At 41.1% G+C, this 24,379-nt stretch overlaps 3 protein-coding genes across 3 annotated transcripts; 1 reads left to right on the top strand and 2 right to left on the bottom strand.

Moving 5' to 3' along the window:
* Positions 1-628: 628 nt before the first annotated feature.
* LOC135596180 (protein DJ-1 homolog C-like) lies at positions 629-6,704 on the top strand. The gene is made up of 8 exons (XM_065088131.1): positions 629-851; positions 950-1,150; positions 2,191-2,340; positions 2,418-2,597; positions 3,038-3,115; positions 4,717-4,917; positions 5,709-5,846; positions 5,922-6,704. Exons 1-8 carry the CDS (start codon positions 696-698, stop codon positions 6,135-6,137), a joined length of 1,320 nt encoding a protein of 439 aa, XP_064944203.1. The 5' UTR covers positions 629-695; the 3' UTR covers positions 6,138-6,704.
* An 8,052-nt stretch (positions 6,705-14,756) lies between these two features.
* Positions 14,757-16,189, bottom strand: LOC103969178 (uncharacterized). Its single transcript, XM_009382643.3, has one exon. It carries the CDS (start codon positions 16,077-16,079, stop codon positions 14,886-14,888), a length of 1,194 nt encoding a protein of 397 aa, XP_009380918.2. The 5' UTR covers positions 16,080-16,189; the 3' UTR covers positions 14,757-14,885.
* Positions 16,190-18,997: 2,808 nt separating this feature from the next.
* Positions 18,998-21,805, bottom strand: LOC103969177 (galactoside 2-alpha-L-fucosyltransferase). Its single transcript, XM_009382642.3, has 2 exons — positions 21,330-21,805; positions 18,998-20,634 (listed from the first exon to the last, which is right to left on the bottom strand). The coding sequence occupies exons 1-2, from the start codon at positions 21,562-21,564 to the stop codon at positions 19,175-19,177; spliced, it is 1,695 nt and encodes a 564-aa protein (XP_009380917.2). The 5' UTR covers positions 21,565-21,805; the 3' UTR covers positions 18,998-19,174.
* Positions 21,806-24,379: the final 2,574 nt, after the last annotated feature.

Genomic DNA, 24,379 nt, shown 5'->3' with positions numbered 1-24,379 from the left:
TACTGTAACGTTAAAAAAAAATCATTTATTTAATAAGTAAAAAAAATCAATATTTACCCTAAAAGAAAATATCTAATGACCCCCTCCCTCTTTATTGTTACTCGTCCAACAATACCTTTTTTTTTTAATCCTTTGTACTTTACCTTTTGATTAACAAGCAAAAAAACATTAATCAGTGTCAAATCTTCTAATTAATCATATTTTATTTTAAATGTCTTATCTTCCTAATTATTATTAACTTAGAGGAAAGTCATATCGCTTTGATTGTTATTCGATGAGATTATCTCAAGGTACTTGAGACGGCTAGTTAGACTAAATAAAGTTCGAATCAAATAAGATTGTGTCTATTTGAAGATATCGATAGAGGGTTCGCGTTTCAAAAGATTAATATGTGACAAGAGCGAGAGTGACTCAAACTCGTCATCGATGGTTGATTGTCCCACTTATCATTGACCTTCAATAACGAGAAGGATTTACTTGTATTGGAAGATGTTGATATAGAATTCTTAGACATAAAAATATTTATAAATAATTATATATATATATATATATGTATATATAGTTCCTAACATAATTACTGAATCATCAATTAAATTAATTAATAGGATTTGTGTTAGCTATCTTGTTGAATAAAACCCAAACTCTATCCCGCGTGCGTGCGAGACGACCCCTCTGTCGATCATCCCCTCAAAGCCATGATGGTCGCCATGGCAATCCCACAATTAAACCACGTGCCGCTCTCCCTTCGAGCTCCGCGGCCGGTCGCGGCCTCCGCTCGAGCGCCGGCGACTGGAGCGATCCCCCTCAGCATCGCCGCCCCAACTTCTCCTTCCCCTTCTCTGAAGAAGAAGGTCCTTGCCTACCTTCTTGCTTCTCTGCGCAATTCTTCTTTTTCCATGGAAACCCTAACGCTGTAAGCTTATGTTCTTCTTCTTCTCGGTGGCGAAAGGTTCTTGTTCCCATCGGGATGGGCACGGAGGAGATGGAAGCCGTCATACTTGTGGACGTTCTCCGTCGAGCCGGCGCCGATGTTCTCATGGCTTCTGTCGAGACGGATCTTGTGGTGGAGGCCTCCTCGGGTACCAAGCTGGTGGCAGATGTTGGCATCGATGCGTGTGCCGACGAGGTGTTCGATCTTGTGGCGCTGCCGGTTAGTATGATGTCGGTATCTTATGGCTTCTTGATCATACGATTATTTGAAACTGGGACAAGGGTTGTTGTTCCAATATTTATTTCCTCTAAACTTTGAACTCAATGAGTATGATAGTAACCATTGGGATCTTTTTCTTCTCTCCAACTAACAACGAAAAGTTTAAGCATCATATACAGGTAAGTTTAACTCCAAAAGTTCCGACCTCGCTATCTTTAGATATTGATAACACTTGTAATTTCAGAATGTTTGGTCTTGAAAAATAAAAAAGAATTAGAGTATCAAGATTCGAGGAGGAAAAAAAGACAATGTCATCTATCTTTAGTTCCTAATCCTAGGTGAAACTGCATGAGAGATTTGAGTCTTCTCCGAACCTTATGTTTGTAAACCGATATACCTTAGGTTTGTCTTGTTCATGTATGAGGAGAACTTCTAGAACCTATTATAAAGTAATAACATTGAGATGACTCAACTACTATTGTGAAGTTTCACTTGTATGTGCGTTTGAAAGAGATTTTGGTAAAAAGTGCAGCCCATTGCACACGTCTCCATTCAATGTGGGGATCTAGCAAGTGTCAATATACATAATTGTACATTTACAATCAGAGTAGCTGCTTTTATGTCCTTAATCCTAGTCACCTAGGCGGTGAAGGAGCAACCTCATTGTGGCACCAAGGTTTGCCCTACACAAAGAATGGTTCTAAAGGCTTATGTATTCTTGTATCCATTAAATTAGGAGCATTGTTAAACAAACACATTTTTCTCATAGAATACATTGATCCTATACTAATAACGATCTTAGAATAGTTCAAAATTTTGATTTTGAACTTTTTATGGGCATACAGAATCTTCTGCTTGCTATTGTTAATCATCCAAAAATGTCTAAACATAATTTATTAGTTATTAAGCAACAGTTAAACTTATCATTTGAGATAATCTTAAATACAGATGTAAAATTAATATGATCACATTATCGGTTCTATTATTATATAAAATGTATAATTACATCAACCTGAAGTCCCACTGCAATGAATTTTCAGGGAGGAATGCCAGGCTCTGTGCGCTTAAGAGATTGTGAGGTTCTTCGAAAGATTACAATCAAACAAGCAGGGGAGAAAAGGTTATATGGTGCCATATGTGCTGCTCCCGCTGTTACTCTGATGCCCTGGGGTCTACATAAAAGAAAGCAGGTAAAACTTTAGAATGTTTAACATCATAAAATTATAAGAATGGCAGGTCTGTAATAGATGTCGATTTGAATTGCAAGATAACTTGCCATCCAGCCTTCATGGATAAGCTGCCTACCTTCCGGGCAGTGAAATCTAATATCCAAGTCTCTGGGGAGCTCACAACCAGTCGTGGCCCTGGCACAACTTTTGAGTTTGCTCTATCATTTGTTGAACAGCTCTTTGGTGGTGATGTGGCAGAAGATATAGGAAGAAAACTGGTAAGATGTTTGTCAGATCGCCTTGACTTCTCTTGTTTTAAGTTGCATTTTCTCGCCTAGCTAGACTTTAGTACTGGGCTTCGGATATTGCTCAGTCAGTTAGGCTATATGACACTTCTTTTAATGTGGGAGTGCTTTTGAAGCCTTCATACGAGTAAGGGATTGCTCAGTCAGTCAGATTATGAGATGCTTCTTTTCATGTGGGAGTGTACCTTGAAGCCTTCATATGAACTAGGGATCTTTCTATTTTGTGTTGCATTTTCGCACTTTATTGAGTTATTTTATGTAACATTTTATATGGAGTGATAAGAGCAATTAATGATATTGTATATGCTCTTTAACATTAGGTTTTTTTTATGCTTGATGATCAATTTATTTGTTCTTGCATATTTAGCATTTTATTCCTGGCATGGCGATGCTTCTTACCCTTGCATGTGCAGCTGGTCCCAGCACATGGTTGCTGTCAGAGAAAGGAAGAGCACAACAAAGTTGAATGGTTCTTTGATCAAACCCCTGATGTAAGTAGTTATCATGTTCTCATCATGTCTCCCTCTGCACTTTTATTTTTTTTGTTTCTTTTCTTGACATCACAGCTATGTACTCCTTGATGATTGCTTATGTTATCTTTATATGAGGTTGCTGAGAAGTGGATACTGGCAATTCCTCTGATGATAGATCCAAGATATCTATAATTTTGACTTTCAGGGACATTTTTTCTGTCTAACTATATTTTCAATTCTTCTCTTAACATCACTAAGGTTCCACTTCATACATTCAGTTTTAGTCTTGATCTTAGATTCGTAGTTCTTAGTTTTTAACATTTGTCCCTATTGCTTAATTTTAGATCAATCCGAACTTAACTTTTATCAAGTTGAACAATATCATTAGCAAATAACATATATCATAATCATAGAAGTTTATCTTGAAAGTTCATAAACTTAGTCTTAGTCCAAGTTATTCTAAATTTTAGCTACAACTAAAAATGATTGTAATATGTTAATATCTAGTCACAGAGAATGTTTAGATGAATAAAATTAGTCTGTCATGTTTGTGAATAGGGGCAACTGTATGGCGGTGTAGACACAGGAAGTGTTGTTAAAGATGCTTCTTACATGTATGGGATGCCTTGTGGCACGTAGGTTGATTTGCACCACAACAAGTCACCATGTTATCACTTGTCTGATTCATATGGAAGCTTGGTTTTTACTATAAGGCTTGGTTCAATTTGCAAAATACTGATCATTGGTTGGTCTTTTCAAGGTTTCGCTCATAAAGGAGCCAAGCTTGATCAAGGCTTCATTTCTTCATGATTTAGTTATTAAGCTCAAACTTGGTTAAGTTCTCCTTTTATGAGCCTGAACATTTGAGTATATTATTTGCTGTGATGATCTTCATCATGATCCGTAAATATATTTTATCACAACTGATATAGACCATCACATAAAATGTTTGCATTCTATGCAGCCATTTTATCACAACTGATACAGGCCATCATGTAAAATGTTTTCATGCTATAGTCATTTTATCTCAACTGATATAGGCCATCGTGTAAAATGTTTTCATGCCACACAGTCACTTGGCATTATTGTACCTTAGGTTCTATCCTGACACATACAAGGCCGAGCCAGCCATAAGTATATTCAGATTTCACCTTGAATCAGGCTTATGCATTTCTACTCAACTTCAATGTGAGCAATGATATATCATGAGCTATCATATATCATGCCTTTAGTACACATTGACTGAATTAATTAATCATGGTTTCTATGTCATCAACTTTCTTGATATTATGACATGTAGTGAAAGACTAGACTGTGTTGATTGCAGGATATTTTAGATGTGGTGTGAATATTTTTGGGCCTCAATGGTGTTTGATGATCTTTTTTTGTTTTTTCCTTTCTATTTTCCTTTTTCTTCCTAGTGTAAGCATCATAGATTAAACTGTCATTATATTCATCTTTCAAAGATGTTCAACTAGCATGTCATCCCTTTTCTTTTGTTAAGTACAGAATAACATATGTTATGGAATGCTGTCACTATGAGTGTTGCTTTGTGCCTATGCAAACCACATTCGATTTAGAAATAGTAAAATTCATTTGTACCACTCTTTACCATATAGGTTCTTGTTCCAATTGCTAATGGCTCCGAAGAGATGGAAGTGGTAATGCTGGTGGATATCTTGAGGCGAGCCAAGGTGAATGTTGTGGTTGCTTCAATTGAAAAGACAAAACAGATAATAGCATCCCAAAAGACAAAGATAATTGCAGACACATCTATCATGGATGCTTCTAAGTCGACATATGATCTGATCATTCTTCCTGTAAGTTAAAGGTTACTTTATGCTGTGCTCTGAAATTCTTGGATCATTATGACTTATTCTTGCAACTTGTGGAGCCACCTTAGCATACTGTTTGCACTGGATTTCAACTTCATATGATATTCGCCTGTAATTACTGATAGTTAAAAAAATTATGGTTGACATGTGGACAAGCTAAAACAAACGGGAGCCCAAATATATTTCACACATGTAAAATCATTGCATCTTTTATTTTATCAAGTTGGTGTTGTTAGATAACTTAGTGTTCAATGAATTCATATATAATATGACTAGAGATATGTCATTTGAGTGAAGTGGCTATCTAGTTTAGTCATTGAAATTGCTACTGACTTCAAAAAGGGGGCAAATGAATAAGTTAATGTGTCTTACCATATTTGCCTCAACAAACACATGCGCACAAAAAAAAGGTGACAATAGTTGTTTTGACTACTGATCTTGTTCATGAGTGTGAATATAGCAGAGGGCTGCAGGTGGGGAATAAACTAGGGTTGGATCCGACCCCAACATTGAACTTGTGTGGGTTTGGCATTGGCTTTGGCTTGGTTAAAAATAAAAAGAGCCGACCTGTCTGAATTTGGAATGAGAACAGGTTAAGGGACGGGCAATCTAAGCGAACTGACCCAAGCCAATTGTCTGGTTTATAACTTTAACTTTCAGTCATATTTTCTTGATTTTTCAGGAGTAAAGGTGCTATACCTATGATAATTCTTTGGTACATGAAATGTTTCTCATGATAAAGATTCTTAAGAAGCTTATATTTATAAAAAGCACAGGGAGGAACTGCTGGAGTTGAGAGGCTGCAGAAATCTAGAATTCTGAAGAAATTACTTCGAGAACAAATGGAAGCAGGAAGAGGATATGGTGGGATATGCTCGTCTCCAACTATATTGCACAAGCATGGCTTGCTCAAGGTGATATTTTTTGGGTTAGAAAATCTGTTCTCTAAATTCTAGAGTTCAATTCACCTGATTGTTTATGCTAAACAGGATAAAATAGCGACAGCTCATCCCGCTTCTATCGGAAAGCTGACCGGCCAAGTCGCTGAGGGAGTTGGAGTTGTAATTGATGGGAAGACCATCACTAGCAGAGGCCTTGGGACCGTGATGGATTTCTCCTTAGCTATTTTAGACAAGTTATATGGACATGCACGGGCAAGAAGTGTGGCAGAAGGGATTGTTTTTGAGTACCCAAAAAAAACCTGAGCAAGACTTGTTAAAAGTTCGTAATCAGAAGAATCCAGCATAAGCAGAATAAGGCAATACTATTTCAGATTTTGTTTGCGGCCTCAAGGAATCTGCAGCTAACAAATGCTACTGTGGGGCTCAGAGTTGACAAACCGTGGAGAATCTGGTTATCCATTCTCTATCAATGGAATCAGAGGGATTGGTCTGGTTATCCCTTGTGGCCCACATTAAAAGTTTTCATATGCCCTTTTGGTCTTTACCATCTCCACCGATACGACGATGTTACACGGTTCTGCGTTTCAAGTTTTACATTCCTATGGTCATGCAGATTCTGGAACAGTTTAATTGTCGTGGTCAGTTCAATTTCAAGAAATGTGGTTTATAGACTAGATTGGACTGATTCGAATGTCCATTTATGGATAAAGAGGTGGCAGTGGAGAATTGTTGCTGGTCAAGTGTTGTAATGTAATTCGGCAGGAGAAGGAAAATTTGTTTGTAGAGAGAGATGTGACGCAGGAGGGAAGGAAACTTTGTTTGTAGATACAGCTGGTATGTAATGTAATGACCATTTATCCTTGTGGAAAAGTGTCGAGATCTTATTATTTGTCATTACAAAGACTGGTGCGAGAGAAAGTAGCATTTTGTATCAAGCGGACAACTCGACGATACATTGCTTTCTGGGCTTTGATGCTTAACTAATACTAACAAATATGCTTAATCATTTGGACACGTCAATTGATGACTTTTGATGTTGAAGTTACAAGAGATGATTATAACATCCGATGATTTTATGATTGAATAATGATCGATTATGGATTAACTCATCACTTCAACCAAGTTCACTATACAAAACTATAGTAAGTCCTATGATTTTAGAACATTAGTTGTTCATATTCTTGAATCCTTTGAACCATCACCAACTTATGGGATTCCTCTAGCAGTCATCGCTTGCTTTCTATCAATGTTGCATCGCCAATAGGCTCACCAACTGTGACTCCTCCAATTGAGCTTGTAGTCAAGTCATCTCCCCCATATGTCAATCAGCCTCACCCAATTTATTCTAGAGCACGTCTCGCTCCCTCAAAATTATTGACATGGCAGTCAAAGAATTAGGGGCTCGATTGTACACCACAATCATGATGTGGTGCCCCTGTAACCAAAGGAACATACGTTAATAAAGATCAAACAAATACTAGATGTGCTACACTTTGGAACAGAAGCACTTCTCATGACCTTTTGCTTGTGGGCTTTACCTAATAATGACTTGGTGTTCTAAGCATAGAACAAGGTCATAAAGGGAAATCTAAGCACGAGGCGCTATCTATCGGGTGCCTCCTCGATGGCGGCATGGGTGCATTAGGCATCCGGACACTTCCCCTAGGAGAGGTGGGGGAAGCTTGATTTGTTGCTGCTCGAGAGCTATAGAGCTGCTCCTCACCTTCCTCTAATGGGTGTGCGGTTGGTCCATCAGACACTTGCCATGGACTGCTGGCGTCATGGCCTGCCTCTTCACCTCATGCATGGAGGGGTGGCCAATCCAAGGTTGCATGGAGACTCTCGATTGTTTTCTTGATTGCTTCCTCTGTTGTTGTTCTCCCTCTATAGTCTAAGAAGATTCACCAACCTTCTTCTTGCCTTTTCTTTTGTGAAAGACACAAGAGAAGCTTCCAGCAAGATCCATGCTTGAGGCTAAGTTAAAAATAAAAGAAAAGTGACATGACAATCATAAATTAACTATTAATGATTGATCGTCGAGCTTACAATTTGATTGAATATCAACATAGAGCATTTTGATCACATCAAGCAATAATCACGAATCATCATAAACTAAATTAAATTGGATTATGCATAATGCAAACAATAACAATTACGACTTACAAGAAACTAAAATGATAAATGACATATCAAATTACTAGTATCTTAACTGTCTTGTCCATCACGCAAGCTAATACCCCAAGTCGTAAAACATCTGTGTTGACAATGATATAGTCAAATCTAGCAATGACATGATAAAAGTTGACCAAGAAGAGTTTCTTGACAATAACATGATCAAATCCAACTATAAAATATCATCATCCGACAATAATAGTAAACTATGCTCACAAAGTATCTCCCGATAATGATACGATCGAATCCAATCACGAAGACTCATTAGATTATATAGATGATAAAGCAGTCAAATATGACCATAAAACACGTTATTCAAATATTATGCATTTTGGACAACAAAGTATTTTATTAGTAATTTTTTATTCAAAGCCTCTTCTTTTTTTTTTTGTGACAATAAGAAATGGCCATCACAGAATGAAAAACGCTCGAATTCGTTCCGCCATTGTAGAAGTCACCATCTTCCTCCTTTATGAGGACATTCATGGGTAAGTGCATGTCCCTTCCGCTGCAAAACGAAATATATACGATTATTAGTAGCACGTTGCAAATTACTACCATTCAAGAAGCATTAGCTTAAATGATTGTAGAGAATTGCATGATGTTTGTTTGCAACTCACAAGGATCTGTAAAGGTTATCAACGCATCACCACCAAAGTCACAAGCTGAACCCTTGGATTCATGGGCTTTGAAGTAAAGATTGAAGACCACGGAAGCATGATTGCTCAACTGGTTCGGTTCATAACAAGATCCACCTTCTTCGATGGAGCTACAATTCACCTTGGTGCACAGGTCCTTGATATCCGCCGCTAATCTATCGCTTTTTGCAAGGGGATTTGCTATACACCACATCGTTGGCTATAGTACGATGAAACGATGGATTACAAATATATATATATAGTGTTGAATGATTCTAAATGTTCGACAAAAGCTACAAAGACAATCCAAGATAAGAATCGAAAGGAGGATTTGACTTACGAGATTGCGATCGACTCCCACAAATCTCGACTCTTGTGGGAATAAAAAAGAAAAAGAAAATATTTTAGATACAAATTTTAGTTGATAATTCATAAGAGACGATCGATTCTTTTTATATATATAACACAATGATTATAATGGTAGATGGTGAAACAAAAACCAAGTGATGATGAATATACCTATGTGGAAAATAGAGCTCATAACAATGATCAAGACCAGGAAATAAAAGCATCCTTTTGACATTTTCATCTTTGGAGTCTTCCCCTACACAAATCCGATATCAAACCTACAAATTTCGTGGTTTTATAGAGTTGCTTTTCGGGAATTAAGACTTAATTACTCTCGATTCTTTCTCTTGCTAACAATGATTTGCTTGCATGTATAATGTGCTTTTTTATGAATTGCTTAGATTTATGGAATCCACCGTAATGTTATTTACATATCTGGTTCAAGATTGAATTGATTATTCTGATTGAGCAACTATATTTTGATCCAAAATAGTTATAATATTAACTAAGTTTTGTAGCATTGAAGGTGAAATATATTTGAACTCCCAAATCAAGTGTAACCATAGAAAGAAAGGGACGAAAATTTGTGTTCTGAATTCAATGACTTTTAAATCAAATCAAGAAGAAATTGGCAACAATTCCAACTTTTCAAAGCTTACCAATGCGTGAATACACCGTTTAATGGTTGGCTTTCTATCTAATCATTGTGATGTGAATGGTGTAGTAGTCGATTATTCGACATTCCTTACTCCCTTTTGTTAAGAAAATATTCTTGTGTGATAGAGATGGGAAGATAAGGAGGAGCTGTTGTAGCTGTGATAGAAAACAGGGCACTAAAAGTCGAGATGTGACAACGACATGATGTCACGAGCGATCGTCACGCACTCATAACAAATTCGTTTAACGAACTGTTCGTCATTTTTACATGCTTGAACAGAGACATGACAGATAGCTAGTTTTGCCTTGATTTTATGTGATTTTGTTTGTAAAAAAATATATATTCGAACAGGTTGTAATGCACAGTACGATTACTCACCGCGCCAGGCCAGAAAGGCCCAAATGACTCTGTTTTCGTGTGTCGCAGGCTATTTTCTGTAACATGCTGTAGTGTACGAAATATCAGCCATCTCAACACCTTGAAACCCCTCGGGCGACACAAGACTAGATGGGGCTTCGGTATATAGTCGGGTGTTGAACAATCTTCATAAGTTCGCACATTTTCTTGATGGAAACTTGCCTTCGCGCCCGACACCTGGTGAGCAGTAATTTATAGACTTGCAGTTGTTCGTTCAACTCTTTAAAGTCCTTATTTTCCTCATTTCTTTGCTTTCTCTCATGCACGCAAGGTGCTCGTTGAATTGCCTGTAAAGCTTCCCTCTTCGCAAGACGTCGGGATTTGTCCGTCGCTCATTCTTTGAACTAATCAACTTTCTCTTTTACAAGTCCTTTGGGACCTAAGTGATTTTGTAAATTGGTTGACCTTTGCGGACACACATCGCAAGGGTGCATCAAGACTTAGGTAATCTCAGCTAAGTCCGAGAAGTTGACGCAAGGGTGCATTGCGACTTAGGCTACTAAAGCTAAGTTCACGTTTTAGCAGCAATAGTACCTCACGACTTATGCAATTTCATCTAAGTTCATGACATTCCTTACTCCCTTTTATTACGAAAATATTCTTATGTAATAGAGATAGGAAGATTAGGAGGAGATTTTGCAGCTGTGACAGAAACAGGGCACTAAAAGTGGAGATGTTGCAACGACATGCGGTGGAGCCGATGGAATGTCACGGTGCTTTAGGACACTTCTCCTATCCTTTTCGTTGATTTCAGGTCACCATGTTGCATGCATTGTTGTCGCTCCACCTATGCAAAGTCTCCTCCCTTTTGCCACCTCAAATGCTTATATCTCGCATCTCGTTCGAGTCCGAGAGAGAAAATACTCATATCTGGTATCGCATTTCCCACTTGTAGAAAATTTTTGTTTCCCATGTATTGGTTACTCAGTGTCACAAAATATTGCATCGTGATGCATTCCTTCGATAATTAATTTAGTTTTGTCGAGAAGCTCATTGTTATTGATAACCTTTTTTTTTCTATTATAAAAAATTCCCTACAAAAATAATAAAATATAATTTTATTATTTACAACCTCTCAATTATCAATCGTATCATTATTTCCACGACTTCTAATTTCATCAGACAAAATCCTAGCCATTTTAACGCTACTCGTCGTACTTTGATGCCATTTGACATTGTAGTTCATATCGTGATATCGTTCGTCACTCAATACTTGATGCTACTCGACGAAGAGGAAACATCACTCGATACATAGAAAGACGTGCTCGACACTTGTCGATCATCACTCTTCGTTTATCATTGGATGTCACTGTCATCAATGACCTTTGAATGTCGCTCGTGGCTCTCACCACTTGTTGTTATTGGACGTCATTTGTCGCTCGAAGAGAATAACAAGAATGAAAAAATATATATATATTTAGATCTATTTACATAGAGATATCTTCGTAACATTAAAAATTTTAAAATAAGATAATAACAATAATAATAAATTATCAATAAAAACCTTCTTTATCGGAAAAAAAAATCTCATAAACCGTTTTAAGAGCTCATATTTGGTTCAATGAATTTGGAATAAAGACATATTTAAGAAAACTCCGCGTATGGAGTCCGATCGATCATATCAAACGAATAGAATAAATCATAACCTCACTCGAAGTCGTAGGTGGGAACACATTCATTCAAGAGATTCAAAAGTCGGGTGTTTGTCCTCATGCAAATGCTCGGAAGTTGACGACGGAGTCGTGAAATGCAAAGTCAAAAGTGGGCACACGGAGACCGAGACCGTGAATCCTCCTCAAGTGGGACACTTAAATAAAACATAGGCAGTGGTCCGAAGGAGTAAGTGATGATCTCGAATCGTAAAGGAGTTGATTCTTTGATTCCAAAGCCACCCACCGTGTCTCGTGGAACGAGGACGACACGATGAACCCCATGCGATTTTTGGAGGATGCCGTGGCGACAAGCTTTTGACATCCAAAAGCGTTCCCATGCACGTGAGTTTGTCGTCGCTTTCTCTCTCTCTCTCTCTCTCGCACTCTTGAATTGCTCCCATCTTATATATATTATTACTCTTCATGGAATATGTTTAAGTCTCAAAAATCCTCCAAGAAAAGGTTGATATTAGTTAGAACATACATATATCGCTATCAATCGATAGTCAACAATCCATTGTCTTAAACTCGGCACCAACATCAAAAACAATAAACACCTTTGGAGCTATCATTACTTTCTCAAACATTGTAGATTTTAACGAGAGTCATTTTCTTGAAAACAGCTCATCTTCCTTTTTCTTTTGGAAGAATTTTTTTATTTTTTATTTTTCTTAGATGGTGTCGATTTTCACCATGACGCTTATCGTCCATTGCCTTCACCCTCACTCTTATTCATCACTATTGACACTATTAAGGCCACGAGGCTCTCATCCTCCTAGACACTTGTACGAGTGATTTTATAATTATTATCCTCTCATTATAAATATCGACGCCATCTTCTATCACCAGTAGTGCAATGTCATCAATCTTCCGCATCGTCATTGGCAATGGAGATGTCAAGGAGAGCGAGGGCCTCATGATAGGGTATTCGCGATTCCTTGATAGAAACGAATGAGAGTGAGAACGAGGGTGAAGGTGATGAATGAGGACACAATGATAGAAGTAGACATAGGCCTTAGCAATGAATGAGGACGAGGGCACACTCGAGAGCAAGGGTGGATGCAATAGACTAGGGCACAATAGTAAATATCAACAAGAGCCTTAGCGACGACAATAACAAACGAATATAAGTGCAAAGGTGGTAGGTGATGAACGATGATGACGACGAAGACGAGGGGACATCACGAGTATTACAAAAATAAAAGGTTTTTTTTCAGCGTAATCGCCTTTTAACGATGTGCATATAAAAGCAACAGTTCAGAATCAAGATAGCTGCGTGATGGGTCCCATCTGACATGGATCAGAAGCGTCGGAGGCATCAGGAAACGATTAATTAGTGGATAAAGGCAGAGCATCCAACTATGTAGATTGTACCGTAAATGGATCTCACCTACATGTCCAACTGGCTGGGCCACACCCGTGTCAGTAGTCCCCCAACAAACACATCAAATATCACACCACCTCCCGTTCTACTTATAATAAGCCAGACTTGTAGATGGCTCTCGTACAACCCGCCACTGTGGAACCAACATGGCAACAACAGCCCCGCAACAAAACCCCGCTCTCTCCCCTGTCCTCCCTCTTTCTCTTCCCTTTCTCCTGCAGCCCCCCCCCCACCTCCAACTATCCTCTCTACTCGACACCTTCCCGAGCTGTCACCGCCATCAACAAAACACCAAACAGACGAGGAAAGCACCACCAGCAGCAGCTGCATCGACATTGCACGCTCGCACACCCTCAAACCGGAGGAATCGCGTGGGCTCCGCCACGGCGAGACGATGCCATCCCCGCGCGTGTGGTTGCGGCTGCCAGCGGAGCCCAACTACGATGTGATGCATCGGACAACGGACACTTCCGCAGCGGACACTCCCTATTTAATTAATCAATTTAAAATGATTAAGAGTTTAGAATAATGAATTTGACTGAATTCATTCGAATCGATTCATCTAAATAGAATAATGAATTAATCTTTTAAATTAATCTTTTAAATTAGAATAATGAATTAATCTTTTAAATTAAAAATCAATTCGAATCGATTCATCAAATAAAAAAATATATTTTGAATCAGAATTATTTATACTATTTAAAATTAAATTATTAGTGAATCGATTCGAATCAAATTAATTTAATTATAATTTGACTGTTTTAATACGTTTGTGATCTAAATAGGCCGCACAAAATTAAAATTAAGCCGAACCGTGTCCTCGAATATAAAGAAACGTTGGGGTTGCCAATAGTACGGATCGCTTGACTCAAATGTCAAGTATCAAATTCATCTTTCCCTAATATACTATCAAATGTTATATACATCAAATCTGAGTCTATTAATGCGAATCACATTTTACATGTGATGAGGGTAATAATGGCGACATGACATGCTACGACGTCAGCCGCATCCAAACGACACTCTGTCCAAAAAGGGTAATAATATCGACGCGACGCGACGTCACCCACTCTGACAACGATTTCATCGCTTGGCCGAGGCAGAGGAGAACGACGACCGAGGCACGCTCATGCCCTGCAGCAGTTCGGTTCTTCACGCAACGCCAACGGCAATGTCAGACGCCGTCAGAGGTACGATACTGCTCCTGCAGACAGGCACATCAGGTAACACTAAACTGCCCTATAAATACTCCCGAGTTCTAAACGAGAAAAAAAAGAAGATAGACAACAAACTCCACTCCGCATCTGCTAACTTGATCGTCGGAGGGGTCGAGTCGAGCGCCTCGGCCCAACCTTCGTGCAGGTACAAGGACCAAGGTCCCCTGCGGATGCGCAGGCGAGTTCTTGCCCAGAAGAGACGGCTACACCGTCATGATCAAACACCGCACCCGACCTCCCCGACGGGCTCGAGGAACACCCCAGGGAAATCCCCGCCCATTCGGACTCGAACCAAGCCGCGTCGACCCCGAGACCATGGCTCAAAGTTGTTCCACCAACAACATGGACCAAACTTGATAAGCACAAATGACAGCTGCCTCGAGACATTTTCTCATCATGATCACATATATATATATATATATATATATATATATATATTAACGATACAAGTATTTTAGCTATGTTATACTCCGTACACGCTTCTTTATACGCCCTCCGGATTTGTACGAAATTGAAAGTTACACAAGTCTCGCAAGAAAAAGAACAAAAATAAGAGGAAGACCGGTCAGATTCGGGTCACCGCCTCCACGAGCTTCTCGACCTTATGGGCGATCGACGGGGGTAGCTTCACCGGTGGGCGGAGATCCCTCCCCTGCCGCTGCCCAATGTCGAGCCCTAGAGCGTCTGAGACTTCGTCGGGGCTCCAACCCGCACGGCGGAGCAAGTCGGAGCACCGGTCCGCCTTTATGAGCACCGCGTCGAGCACCGCGTCAGCGTCGATGGGTCCGGCCGCTGCCGTGGGCTCGTCGCCGCCGTTGAATATTCCCAGCGCCGGCACGTGGACCATCTCCCTGACGTCCGATTCGTTCCACCCGCCTTCCCTCAGGACGGATCCGATGCCATCCAGGTAGCTCCCGACCCACTCAGGCAACTTCCGCGCCCGGATCTCCAAGAACCGCTCGGTATCCGGCGGAGGCGAGGACGAGGATGAGGAAGCCGTCTCGGAAGCGGAGGAGGAGGAGGACGACGACGAAGAAGAGTTGCGGCGGCGATGGTCGGTGGCGGCGTCGCTCCAGAACTCGATCCAGCGGGGGCTAATGCCGGCGGCGGAGGTGGCGTGGAGGATCCGTAGGTGGGACGAGGGCTCCGGGTACCGAAGGACGGCGGAGTGGCGCTGGAAGAAGTCGGCCAGGTCAAGCGCACAGCAGAAGACGCGGGCTTCGTCGACGTAGAAAACGGGGTTCCCGGCGAGGGAGGGAAAACAGGGGATGTAGCAACGACCGAAGAGCGGGAGGAGGAGCGGTGCGCGGCAGAGAGCGGCACGGGCACGGCGGATGGCGCGGGAGGGGTCAGCAGGGCGGCGGCCCCAGGAGCGGGGCCAGAGGGCGCCGCTGGCGACCTGGACGGTGGCGGCGGCGACTGGGAGGCGGAGAAGGGTGGGGCTAGGGGCGCGCCAGTCAGGGAAGCCGGAGCCGGAGGGAACGGCAAGAGCAAGGATGGCGCGGAGGTCCGGGGGGAAGCAGAAGGCGAGGTCGGCCTCAAGCCGGGCGAGCTCTGCCTCGGAGAGGCCAGGACGGAGGGGGACGAAAGCGGCGCGGAGGTGGGCGAGGACGGCCTCAGCGAGGGGGCGAAGGGAGAGTAGTCCAAGGCGGCGGGACGAGGAGGCATGGACTGTGGCGGCGGCGCGGGCGGAGAGACGGCGGAGGCCAGCGGCGTGGGACGGTGACATGGCCGCCATCCGACGGTCGACATCCGCCATGGTACGTAACTCGGGTGAGCACGCAATGGCGATCTGCAAAGCGGCGATTATTTGGGATGCGGAAATAATGGTTAGGAGAAGGGCCTTGTGAAGGTGGGAGAGGAGGAGGTGGAGGAAAGAGAAGGGGTGGTGAGGGTGGGCGTTATATAGGCTTTAATAGGAGGGCGAGGGAGGTGTGAGCACAGTAGGGGAGAGTGAGTTGGGAGTTAGCGACCGTGAGAAGTGCATTGCATCGCGTTCCTACAGATCCGGACTTCGATTTGGAAGCACTGCCGTCCCACAATTAACCTCTTATCTCTAATATATGAATATTACTAACTAAACAAGGTAAGCAGATGCGTTATTCTTGACATTCCAAAATTAGCCTTGTGAATTCAATCTTTTGCCCACATGCATCCCAAATGCTTAAAGAAAAAAAAAGATATTAACGTAAAATTTGAAATGTAATTTATTCGATTTATTAAGTCTTTGTTGGGTTATCCTATTGGATAGAAAATTATTGCATAAGTAATAAGTCTTACGATCCAATTCATATTTGAGCATTACATATGTTTTCTAATGTGATAAAAAATTAATTAATTAAAATTATTTTGATCGATCAAATATTTTTCTAATATTTACTGTTTATAATTAGTCTCATATTGATCGAGGAGTATGAAAACCAAAGACTCGTCGATCTGGGTTTTGATAAGAGGTAGGATCGAACTTTCTAATTTAAAGAATCAAATATTAGAGTGGGTGTTGTTTCTTTGTTCTTCTTCTTTATGGCCGCATACGAGAAAGGAGATCTGATGGTGTCACAAGGAAACCAGCCAATTAATTTACTTGGATTAGGGAATCTGTTCTCAGTTAATTCACATTCCTTTCTTCAAGAACAGTGTGAAGCAGTCGGCAGAAGCAACCGATGAAGGGTGCAGAAATGGATAGATTCCTTCAACTCACCGCCCTCATGTTTGAATGCGTACGTACGTAGCATGGGGACCGAGCCAACCCCGCCGCTTGGAACGTGGATTCACGTGTGGTAACTTCGATGATTGCCGTTCTAATAATATACTTTGCTTGCTAAGAGGAGAAGTTTGGTAAGGATGATGAAGGGTGATGGCTATTTAATTGGTGCGTACTGTTTCTTTAATCATAGTTTTAGAAGTTTAATGAAAGGCATGATATGAGGAATACATTATTGAGGCCATTAATTGTTTACGGCATTTGCTGCATGGCGACTTTCAAATGTAATTAGAGAGATATGATCCATTTAGAATATAATACATTTGGTCGAGTAGGCAATGGGTATCCTCTAAGAAGATGGAATCTGACGCAAACTACAACAAATAATACAATTAAAAGGGCGGCTAAATGCATGAGAGAGGTTACGTGCATATGATGGTCTACTAGGCAGCAGTAGCTCGGTTGTGCTATTGGTGGTCGCTTCTGCGATGACGCCTACTTCTATCATTGATAATTATCTTATTTTTTCTAACTTAAATTATATATATCATTATATTAATGATTTATTATGAGTCAACATATCACGTAAGCTTACTTTGACATCTATTAATTCAGACTTAACATTAGGGACTTATATACTACATTTTTTAAAGTGTAAAGGTTAGACACGAGTACACTACAAGGGTTTAAGAGATCCATGATCGAAATCACATGAGCTAAAATGGACTTTAGTCATAAATTACATATGTCATTATATTAATTGTTTATTATGAGTCAGCATACCACGTAAGCAGACTCTAACATCTATTAACTCAAACTTGACAAGATGTGCTTATATGCTACGTTTTTAAAAATATAATAATTATTTTATAGATAAGTAAACCATAAGGTTTTAAAAAATTCATCACCAAAATCATATGGTTAAAATAGACCTTTAACCTTGAAAAAAAAATATATACTCGTCCTATATCAATTAGAAATATATTTGAGCGTTTAGAAGATGTCATGCAAACTTGAAATAGTAGTTAATAGCTCAAAGGACACCGGAAGGTTTGAGTTGTCGTCTATATATACATTAGTCTAGTTTAGAGATTATGTGATTTTGTAGAGCTGTTATGGTGGATTGGATTTAAAAGACGAGAGGAGGAAGAAGATGCACTATCATTCATTTATGACAGCATAAATTGTTTGGAAAACCTCGACAATAAAAATGATACAACTGTGTTCGTGAAAATGTCTGCAATCTTGCGTGGGTGGGGAACTTTATTCTGCAGCTTACTTTAGTCTTCCACCTAAAGGTCTAAAAGCAAACTCGATCCTTCAAATGTCAAGACAAAAAGAGATCGATGAACGATGGCACATCGGGATCCTAATGCACAGAAAAATGTCGTTAGTTTGGTCATCCCACCAGAGTAGAATGAACTGTACTATCAAGTTGTGCTACAAGAAAGTTGAGCTAATTGAAGTTTTTGGTAGCCATACGTGGTAGACATGCAAGATAGAACCTTCTAAAAATGCAGTAGTGATGATGCCAAGAGTCCATAAACTTCGTCTCTTTGCTCCACTTCTTTAGCCATTGTTCTTTGGCATCAGCATTGCATTAATTGCTTGTGAAATCTCCATGAACATTCCTAGCATCCAGCAAACCCTGTAGACTTTCAAGAATATATACCTTCTCCACCTTGCTAATGCCATTTTTAGTACAGTTTAAGCATAGGAGAACATGAAGCCTATGGCCCTATTAGAGGTGCAATGGAGCAGGGCTGTTCGCATCCAATGAGACTTGGACGTGGGAAAGAGAGATCAAAGAGAAAGGAAGATGCCAAGTTACTTTTAGGTGGCTGCTGATAGGTTAAAGGAGAGTTGTGTGCCCGTGTGGTGCTCCAAAATGGTACCTTTCGCCTTTTGTCATGCTCACGGAAGAGAAGCTTCTTTCTTCATTTGTGATATAGAACATGAGCAAGAAGTATGTGTGATACTAATATTCGAAGATCAAATATGTTATTCCCAAACTTTGAAAGAATAGATATGTAAAACCCCCTTTACAAGTTTTACAGAAATAATAAACAATGACTGTTGTTCAATTGTTCATCTTATTTTTCATCACAGAATATTTAATAGTTATTGGCGTATCGCTGCTATCTTCTCTCCTAATCTGAGATCTTAATACCAAGGAAAAAATCTTCACAGTGCCTCACAAAAGGAACCACCGATCCTTTGTCAACTTTCCTTCTCGTTTTGCAGTCGTAAGACGGAGGAAAATGGAAACATGGCTCCGCCGACATGGAACGGACGCAAGAAGGATTCCGGTTGTCAGACCTCACCAGAATCCACGGCCTCAATCCTCCGAGACCGTGCGCCACGTACCCGAAGGTCGAGAACGGACTGGTGATTAGTTCATCGCTCAAGCTCAGGAGGTAGATCTCCGCAAAGGCCTTCATGTTGTGACTTAGCTTCTCCGTGTGCTGGTGCTCTTCGTGGCTCGGTTGGTAGACGCCGATCACCTCGCCGGTGGTGGTTGCATGCTCGTAGTACATGTTTCTGAGCTTCTCGAAGTAACCATCGAGCAAACTGGTCACCAGAACAGCTTTCGGCTGTGCCCCAGCGATAACGGGTGGAGCAGAATCCTTCAGATCAACCTCCGGCAGCAACTTTTGGGTCATCGAGCAGTTGATGATCTGACTTGCCATGACGTCGAACTCCACATTTGCGAACGCAAATATCCTGATTTGGATCCCCAACTTCGCCTTTGCACTTGCAAGGTAGGCGTCGTAGTACCTTGTTATGTATCCCCAGACCGAGTTCGATGGATTGAAGAGATACCTTCCCAAATGGCGGAAGACGGTGGCCTTCTCCGGAAAGAGCAGACCGAGTTCTTCTTCGAACTCCGGGACGAAGAAGAATGCCGGAACAAAATATTCATTAGATCTTAGCAGCAGCCAGGGGAACTTCCGCAGTAGTCTCTGACCCTCCTCGCAGTAGAACATCTTATCGTACTCATCGTTAGCATGCAGCAGGTGAAGATAGAGGTAAGCCGGCAGCGAAGAAGCATCTGCAGTGTCCATGTCATTGCTAAGAACCTCGCTCTTTAGCATGTTTCCGTAGCTATGAGGGTCTTTCTCGAAGATCCAGTTGCGATTGTCGATGGGGAAATCTGCAGGAAGAACCCATGAAGTGTCGGGGAACGGCTCGCAGAAGAGGTCGCCCATGTCATGGGGAAGGTCGAGCAGCAAGACCTTGCCGTTGAGGAGGGCGTAGAGGAACGCGGAGGTGATGCTTATGATCCTGTTCCCCAAGCCGTCGGCCGGCAGCCACACCACATAGTTGCACTCCGACGGGCCTGTGCTGCGATTGGACTTCAACTGCTCGACGGCCTTCTTGTAGAGCTCGGTGTTGGGGCCGCATCTTTTATGGAGGGCTTCGTACCTTCGGAGCCGGTCGATGAGGTAGGGGGAAGGAGTGTCGTTCGATGGCTTCCGGTACAACGACGACTGAGATCGGCTGAGGCAGGAAGCTTCGTCGAATGCAGCGGAGAGCAGACCTCCTCCAAGAAACTTGTCCTTTGGTGGTTCAGCGGCCGGAGAAGGGGCGGTACAGCTCCCGTTGGCGACTGAACTTTGAACAGTGCACTCACATCAGTAAAAGTACATGATGGCTGCTCTGTAAACTATGTGGGTTCAAACATGAATTCGATAACCAGCTTTGACATTTCGTTCCATCAAAATTATAGGGAAAATACTGCACAGTTCAAGGCTCTATAAAAGTCAGGAATTGACCGAGTCTCATCTACTTCACTCGGGATGATCAAATTCTACTAGGATCAAGAATGTCATTGTAGTTTTTAGAGTTAATCTTGGAATAGCTTCACATTTTTATTTGGAGTCGGCTCAGTATTCAAAGTCTAACAAATACTTTTCAAACCAACCTTATATTATTGGATTTCTAGAATCTTATAGCAATGGATTTTGTGACAATGTGGGCTTGACTTTTCTTTTCTCAACTTTTGTAATTATGAGTCTCTCTTTGGTTTTTCTTCTCCGTCCCCCTCTCTTCTTTTTTTGGCCTCGAAGGGTATCTTTCCCTACACCTTGATAAGCTTTGTCATTTAGGAAACCCAGAGTTCTTCAATATACAAACAAATTGCAAATAATTGAAGGTAAAAGAGTTGCCTTATACAAACATATTGCATATCTTTCTTTCTTGATACCGTTCTTCTTCACAAAGAAAGAAAGAAAAATGAAATGTCAACCGAAAAGAAGCAGAGGAAATTGATGCAAAATGATCAGAAAAGCCGAAAGGTCTCACCTTGCTTTGATGATGAGCGGCTTGAAAGAAGCACGTCAAGTGACGAACCGCGATGGGCTCCGGACAACACAACCAGGAGCAGAACAAACGTGAAAAGGGCAACCACCAGAACGGGCCTCGCGACGCCATAGCCAACAGCTCTCCGAAACAGGCCTGCGGAACCCCCCTCGTTCTCCAGCTGAATCGGTGGCGCTTCGCAGGGCAGAGGCTGCCTTCGCATCTGCTTCGTCTCCATCACCTCTTCCGGCAGACTATACCTTTAGGCGATACTCGAGAAAAGATCAACATGATTCAGCGTTTAAATACGTCAGAACGTCTTCCTCTCACGACAGTGACCATCTACTTGCGATCACAAACGATATGGATCTTGATTTGCTGGCCTAATGCAGCGGCGGCTCCAGTTTTACCTGTCCTGGTTGCCATCTCGACGATATACTTTTCTTTAATCTGTTGTTCTCAAAGCTCAGACAGACGCAACAGCGACCCCTCTCGAACACCCTCTCATTAATGTGCCTGCCACACAACGCTGACCGGAGCACGCAAATAGACCTACACATCAAGTTGGTGACAAGGTTTAGAATGCGTGATCTACGTCCATGATTGCTTAAAATATAAGTAGAGATTTGATATACGTTGTGTGATGAATCCTGGGGGGCACAAGCCATCGTTCTTGAGGACTATGGGGGTAGAGAAAGAGCTGTGGGAATACTATTTTATTGGAAGAAGCAGGAGAATCTGACATTGTCAACGCCGGGTGGTTGGGAGGTCGGTGTTGTGTGAATACAATAACTCAAAGGTTTCACATCACCTTAATAATTGAAGTAAGCTGTTTCGAGCACAGCATTTCGTGGCTTTTCCTTCCGGTTTTAGTTTTCTTTTGTAGCCACCATCTTCATGATTAAGGCTGAGAAAGAACCCTTTGTACGTTATTGACCCAATCAAAGTTAAACCAATTTAATCGACATAAATCTTGCGTTGTATATCATGGAAGTTTCAGCTAGACTTGGGCTCACTATGGTTGGACGTCGTACTCCAAGATTAGTCTTCGAGTCTGTCATAGGTGGTATGGGAGTAGGTTGAGGACACCATAGCAACACAGAGACCAACAAAGCCATGTGGGAGGAAGTGTGGTCTTCCTTTGGATGTATAAATGGCAAGGATGATCGTAACATGGAGATGGCCCCGTAGGTATCTTACACATGCAGCTATCTAACATCTCAAATTGTAGCTTACAGATCATCTACGACAATATTTATATGGGTAGAGGAACTGAACATAAACACCTTTTCATGTGAAGCTGACTTGATGGATAACTTACATGCTTTTGTAGTTTTACCCCTATATATATATATACACACACACACACAAAATCTTTTTTCCTCTCTTGAATGTTTCTGTAGGTTTTACCATAAAAATTTGATAGAATAACACTCTATCACAAAGGATAGATGAGAGCTGATAAGACTAGAATGAGTGACGAAGATTTGGAGAGTTGGAGGTAAAATGTATTAAGTAGTATATAATTTTTCATGGTTGATAATATTCTTTGGAAAACTAAGAAAGAGGAGTTCATCCACAGTAGACACAAACACGCACCATAGTCATATCCATTTTGCTTGTAGTAAGAGCTACATTTAAAGCTTAAGAGCTTAGCATAGCCACATAAAGCACTCCAAACTTACTGATAGACTTCCTTCTCTCTACTTAACGCTGATGTTCCAGTTCTTCTGCGCATAACTCAACAGCTTCACCATTTCGTTGTCGCCGTCGATGACGCCGTTCTTGTTGAGATCACATTTTCTCATCGCAAACCATGCCCTGAATCTCGTGAAATGTAGACCTGAGGCCTTGAGAGCGTTGCAGAGCTCATCCTTGCTTAAGAATCCGTCCTTGTTCTCGTCAGCTCTTTCCAGGAGATCCAAGAACTCACGTTGCCCCATGCTGATCGTTGGCATAATATACATGTTGGAAGCTGAAATATTAGAGCTAAAGATATGGTGTGCTGTAATCAGCTCGGCATGCATGGAACCTATTTATAGAGCTCCACCCTCATGTTGCATCCTTATCTCTCAGAAAGGAATCACCGAAAGCTAAGCTTAACGATGAAGTCTTGTTCTTATTCTTTCTGTCGTACCCACCATCCTTATTCTCCACATGTTCAGTGGCACAAGTTGCATGCAACGTGCTTCAAACAAAAGAGGGAAGATCCTTGTCGAAAAATTTCTCATAGCAATACAGCAGTTCAAAGCAATTTGCAGAAGAGATGCCTTGAGGCCATTACACTTCCATGTGTACACCAAGGCATCACATTAACTGAATAGCTCAGTGACCATTATCCAAAGAAGATAATGCATGATGCGTGGCAGCATAAAGCCATTAGAACTGACAGGAGGAATCAACAATGGGCGTTATCCAAAGCCAAGAATACTTGGCCCATCTGTGGCATCAAATAATTGGCATTTATATGCTTGACCACCACCATATCAAGAATAAGATATGCTGGGATAAAGGTAGGAGGTAGACTGGAGGAATCAGCACTGTGCATCATACAAAATGGAGGAGAAAGGAGTATATGGACCCCAATAAATCCGAATACTGCCACCTGCGGACCTCATAAGGTCCCACAACGATCACACCAAATAGCATACGTTACTGTTGTTTGTAATCAGCATATTGCAAAGATCTTTCCTGCAACTTCGTTTTGTTTTCTTTATTGTTGTGTGCAGTAGTAGAAAGCTCCTGAAATTAACATTATGTCCTTATCCAAAATATTTACAACTAAAAATATACATGTACTTAAATATAGACATCTTTTATGGCACTATGTTATTAAGACTATAATCACGAAAGAAGGTTGAAAATTGTAGAAATAGTCTCATACTATTCAGGATTGAAAGAATTAGATAACATATATCGGGTTTGACCCACACTTTAATGAACTTAAATTTTTAGATTGAATTGATATTTGATCTAATGTATATCAACTTTGATCAATCACTCATTTTGTTGATAAAGCCTACCCTAACATTTCTTCCTGGAAGAAATATTTT

This window comes from Musa acuminata, chromosome BXJ1-10 (assembly GCF_036884655.1).
Source record: "Musa acuminata AAA Group cultivar baxijiao chromosome BXJ1-10, Cavendish_Baxijiao_AAA, whole genome shotgun sequence".
In the NCBI taxonomy this organism is placed as follows: Eukaryota; Viridiplantae; Streptophyta; class Magnoliopsida; order Zingiberales; family Musaceae; genus Musa; species Musa acuminata.
This window is presented reverse-complemented; position numbering and strand designations above follow the sequence as displayed.